We start from the raw sequence: 6,000 nt of genomic DNA, 5'->3' as shown, positions 1-6,000 counted from the left end.
CCCCAGAAGGAGCGAGCTCTGCCAACATCTTAATTTTAACCCTGTAAACACTTTTCAAATTTTTGACCCCAGAACTATAAGAAAACAAATTTGTGTTGAGGACACTGAATTTGTGGTAATTTGTTACAGAGGCAGTAAGAAACTACTACAGAGGTTTACACTCAAGAATTTGAGGACCCTGTCACATGGATCTTCCATGCAATTATGAGAGTTGCACAATTATAGATAGAAATTTAGTAAAACAAAGGAGAAGTTAGTTTATGATAGAGAACAAATAAATGGAAGGGGAAAGATACAAGTATCTAAAATGACATACACATTTCAAAACTATAATGTACATATTTTTATAGCATAAAGAAATCAAAACCAAGTCAGTGAAGGAAATCACATTGTAGTAGCCTGGATAAAACCAAGAAAAAAAGTATTTTAAAATATTAATTTTAGAGACAGGAAATAAATGGACCTGAGAGGCAGGAGACTAAAAATAATGAAATATATGAAATGACAAAAATAGAAGTAAGGATTTTAAGCAGACTGATGGTAAAATTTACATCACAAGGATTGAAGTAAATTTGATAGCTACTTTTATCCTAGGGAATCTCAATAATTATGAATAAGCAGCTTCCACTATATTATAATTCTACTCCCTAACATATAGGATATTTTCAAACAAGTATTCTAGAAAAATTCAATGACTTTAGAAAATAAATGGTTTGTCAATGGCCTCCGACCAAAGACCACTAGAAACATCTGTGGTGGAACGAGGTGGCTTCAGTACTTGTTGCAAAGGAGGAACCATGGGGCACTTTGTCAGATTGTTAGAGAGGACATATTATAAGATTTGGCTTCTGTGAGGCGATTTGGGGGATGTTTGAGGAAGTGGGTCTTCCTCTATATTGGATGCTGACAGGAAGCTGGAATAAGGCTGCAATTTGGTATCTTAACAAATCTTATCTGTCAGGCAAAGCAATGAAATGAAGCTAAAAGAAAGCTATAATTGTTATAGAAGTAGCAGTCACTCATAACATCCAGCAAGGAAATGTTCTGTCTTGTTTGTTTGTTTGGTTGAATAGTGTTTTTATCTGAGTTCAGACACAACTATAAATGGTCTTATTTTTGTCATCACTTGTATCATAGCAGAGTGGCCTTGTCTAACACTGATGTTTTAGGAAACCATTTGCTCAACAAAATACTAAGGACTAGGTGATAGTACCAGGCCACTGCCTGGATGTCAGGTGCCGCACTTTTTCTTCTCACATTTTATATTTACAACTCTATAAGTTCTTGGTATCATTTTAAAAGATGACTGCTGTGTTATTAATTAAATATTAAGTGCCTGACAGAATTAATGTCTCTAACTTTTTATTACACATCATGATAAAAAGACTGGTAAACTGTTGGATACTTATCCTTTGGATTTCTGTTTAGATCATCCTTTTTATTTAATCAAAGGGAAATAAAATATTTTAAAATGAAATCATATTAAGGCATTAAGTAAATATAACAACATTATACATGGAGTCTTTTTTTTTTGGAGATTTATTTCTTCTCAATACTGTAGCAGGAAATCATCCACCCTGTTGTTAGCTTTAGTCCATTTATTTTCAATATTGACTAATATTCTATTGCCTTAAACATGACTTAATTTACTAATTATTCAAATGCTCATGGACATTTGAGTGGTTCATGTTTTAGACATTAAGAAAATACTGTTTGAACCTTCTTATACATATATCTTGGTTTACGTGTGCAAGAGTTTGTCCAGAGCACATACACAGATGTTGAATTGCTGGGTCACTGGGCATGTGCCTTTTGAACTTTATGGATAATAAGAGGTTGTTTTCTATCAGCTCTGTAGGGAGATCCCACTGCTCCATAAGTTTATATATCTGCTAATTAGGTGTAGATTGTAGTGCTATCATTGTAATTTTAATTTGTATCTGCCTGATTACCAATAATGTTGGACACTTATCCATGAATTAGGTGATCATTTAGATTTCCTGTTTTTGTGAAGTGTCTGTTCAAGTCTTTTCCCCATTTTTTATTGAGTCATCGGTCTTTCCTTTGGTTGATTTGGGTAGTTCTTTCTATATTCTGGATATATATATCCATTGTCAGATGTAAGAGTTGAAAATATTTTCTGCCACTTAAAAATACCAACTACCAATGAAAAATAAAAAATATCATAATAATACCTTCATAATTATATGAAGATCTTTCAATATTAATGAAAAAAATCACCACCACCACCATTCACATGAAATATTAACTAGAAAAATTCAAACATTGAGTTTGCAAGATGTTTTGTTTTGTTTTTTTGGTTACTTAGTCATAATTAACAGAGTAAGTTATATTTTTCAATGAATGTTTTCATGATCCGGATTAACTTTTTCAGGTTTATTTAGAATCAGTTATATTTCCTGTTATGGGGTAAACACAAATCTATTTTATAAAGAGTTACATGAAATATTTTGAAGAATTTAGTCTTTAGAGTTAATTTACAAAAAATCCAGAAACTCAATTTTCTAAGGCTATTTTTAAGGTTTACTTCTTGAAAATCTAACAAGCAAAGTGTTAATTGCAGTAGGATCATCTGTCTTCCCATTCTACAAGACTAGCTCCAGTTCTAGGAAGGTAGGGAATAGAATATATTCTCTCATGAGATAAAGTCAGATGAACCTTTTAATCACAGGCCTACCATACATTAGTTGGGTGTTCTTTGGCAAATTACTTTTGTAATGCAACTGCTTCAGTCAATTAAAACAATATTTTTAGAAAGAGAAACATAAGTCAAAATAATAATATCAGTTACTTCTGAATGTTAGGGTTATAAGTTGTTTTATTCTTTTGCATATACTTTTCTGTTCATTACAGAGTTCCTGATTTAGCATTTATAATCTTAAAAATGTTTAAAAATGAAAAATTAATTAAATAAAAATTAGGACACTTAGTACTGTCTGATATATTATAACTTAATAAACTTTGACTAGAAATAATAATTAATTAATTTAAAAGCTTGACATACTGTTCTTTTTACACATTATCTCAAATGGTGTTTTCTCTGCAAATGCAAAAATGGTACAACACTTTTCTCACAGAGCTGGTATTCCTGTGGACTGAAATCTATAGATCATTATAATACGATATTGGCAAGTGCAAAATAGAGCTCTTCGCAGAACAGTATAGCAGCACAGTTGTGAAGCCCCTAGCTAAGGCTGAGTGTTCCAGACATTTTCTCCAGCAGGATTTAGGCACAGTGTAGTCTTTGGAAATGGCAAAAGGATTGACATAAGCAAAATCTCAGTGAAAGGAAACAGCATGGTGATGGCAGACAAATGCAAACAGTTTGCCGTAGTTTCAACATAAATCCTAAGGGGATTGTTGCAAAGAATATACTAAAATATAGGCAGAGTCTAGGTCAAGAAAAGGCTTTGTAGATCATAGTGGAGTTGAGACTCCTTTTCTCTGGCAATGGAGAAACAGGAAGCATTTAATGGAGAAGTGATGCTGTCAAATTTGTAATTTTAAAAGATCACTCTTGAGGAAAACAATTTTAAAAGATCAGACTTGAGGAAAACAGAACTTGAGGCAGGTACCAGTTACAAACCTTTTACATTTTCCAGACAATAAACAATGAGGGGATGAACTAGAGCACCAGCAGCAGAATTTGTGAATAGAGAATGGATTTTTAAAAATTAGGTGATAACACTGTCTGATCCTGCTGATTAATTAAGAAGAGATCAAAGATTATCAAAGATTACTCCAAGATTTCTAGCCTGGGTGATGAAGCAGACTGTAATGGTAGTATTTAAGATAAAGAATCTAGATGGGGGACTTCTTTTTTAACAGAAATGTCATTTTTTCAGCTAATTAGGTAGGTGGTTGATGAAGAACTGAATTAAGGATGTAGCTTTTCTGGGTGGGATAAAGGATTCAAGACATATTAATGAGCTGTATGCATAACACTTGGAGACTGAAAGATTGAATGTGGGAAATGGGGATGAAGCTAATAAGCTCTGGGTACTGTGTGGCTAATGGAGCTGTTCATGAAGATAGAAAATACAGGAAGTAGAGCAGGCTTCAGTACAGGGAGAGGTAAGTGATTATTTCTCTTTGGAGATACTATATTTAAGGTGCCTATTAGATGTCCAACAAATAGTCATCTGAAGTCAGTTGATAGAAGATTGAAATTTATGACAAAAATCTGGTTTGGACATAAAAAATTAAGGAGTCACCCATTGTTGAAGTAAACAAGGAGGTCATTGGATTGAGTTGGTTCTAGTACCTTGGTAGCCTATGTAAGCAACTCAAATCCTAAACCAGTCAGTGCACTCTAATCCAAGAAAATTAAGTTTAAGAACAACCAATCATAGTCAACTAGAATGCCTCCCACATAAGGCATCAGCCTAAATTCTAGCTAATCAAATAATTTCCTTACTTTGCTTCCATGTCACCTTTATAGAAATCTCTAGCTCCAGCCATTGGAGGTCTACTAGCCACTCTGATTTAGCACTGCCCAATTTCAATCAATGTTTGCTCAAATAAACTCTTGAATGAAAATTTAAATGTGCCTCAGTTTATCTATTAACATCAACAAATAGTTGACAGTTGAGGCCATTCACATTTAGGATCACCCAGAAGGAGATATTTAACATGACCAGGCCAAGGATAGAACATTGGGTGGCTAAGGATAGAAGTAGAAATAGAATTCTCTAAAGTAATTGAGAAGGAATGGCCAAGGAGGAAGGAAGAAAATCAGAAGATGGCTTTATAAAGTCTAAGATGAGGTTTCAAGAAACATGATTAAGGCTGCAAAGAAATCAAGATGAAAAAAAAAAAAAACAAAGACCAAACAAAAGGTGCCATTATATTACAACTATTGCCCTTAACAATGGCAGTTTCACTGGTGTGCAAGAATAGATTACAGAGAACTGAGAAGTGAATGAGCAAAAAGAAAGCGAAAGAAAATAGTAATCACAGGCTCCCATGTAAGTAACCTGATAAGTACCACAAAAAAACTGATAGACTGTTCAATGTCTGTTCATAATACAGCTCAGCTATGTTATACCTATGTTCAAATTTTTGAGGGAATTGATAATTTTTACCTGACTCTTAGGTTGTGCTTTCAACATTTACTTTCCATTGTATGTTTCCTGTCCAACTGTATGAAAATTTTGATATGCCTAAGTACTATGAAAGGGGTATTCTGAAGGTATACTTTGAGGCCTGAATTTTCTATTTTAGCTGGGTGCCATGATGAAATTACAAAATATTTGAAAAAAGGTTCACAATAATTTTTGTACTAAGAAGAAATAAAATACATTACTAAGTCTATTTCCCAGGATGGGAAGATAAGGAACTGGTTGTATTTAAGCATGGATCTTTTGTTTATTTTTACCTTTCAGATGATAAGTCATTCTATTACCTTGCCTCTTTTAAAGTCACAAATATAAAATACAAAGAAAATTATGGAATAAGAACCTCAAGAGAATTTATAGAAAGGAGTCATCAGATTGAGAGAATGGTAAGCCCATAGAAATTTTTGAAGTTTATGGATGTGATTTTTTTTTGTCTCACTTGCATGTGGTTATTATAAGAACTTAACCTGTCATGCCTCAATTTCTTCTTCTGTAAAATAAGGATAGTGTAGTATCTAAACCATACAGTTGTGCAGATTAAATAAATATAGGTAAAACGTTCAGAATTGTTGCTTGAAACATGTTTTCTGTATTTTAACTCTTTATTTTCCTTCTTGGTTCATTTTCTTTAACCTGTTTTAACCTAAGAATATAGGATTGCAATGTTTGCTTTTTCATTTTGTTTGCTTTGTGTTTAAAAGTAGGTGAAAGGTCACATACAAAAATGTGTTTCTAAAATTCGTGATATTATTTTCAAATTTAATTATGCTCCTCAAATATTTTGGTTTCCCTTGAAAACATGCATCTATCTAGGCATTTAAAATTATTAATGTATTTTAGGGAAGCTAAATCTTAACCTATC

At 32.9% G+C, this 6,000-nt stretch overlaps 1 protein-coding gene across 2 annotated transcripts in view; it reads left to right on the top strand.

Moving 5' to 3' along the window:
* The window catches only part of LOC118928680 (transmembrane protease serine 11F), a 91,611-nt gene that overhangs the window by 55,609 nt on the left and 30,002 nt on the right, over positions 1–6,000 (top strand). For both annotated transcript variants that reach the window (XM_057502283.1, XM_036918144.2), the window contains exon 4: positions 5,406–5,524. In XM_057502283.1, the coding sequence (XP_057358266.1) occupies positions 5,406–5,524 (119 nt within the window). The remainder of the gene's footprint in view (positions 1–5,405; positions 5,525–6,000) is intronic.

This window comes from Manis pentadactyla, chromosome 5 (assembly GCF_030020395.1).
Source record: "Manis pentadactyla isolate mManPen7 chromosome 5, mManPen7.hap1, whole genome shotgun sequence".
Taxonomy (NCBI): Eukaryota; Metazoa; Chordata; class Mammalia; order Pholidota; family Manidae; genus Manis; species Manis pentadactyla.
The sequence above is the reverse complement of the archived record's forward strand: the minus strand, read 5'-3'. Positions and strand labels throughout refer to the sequence as shown.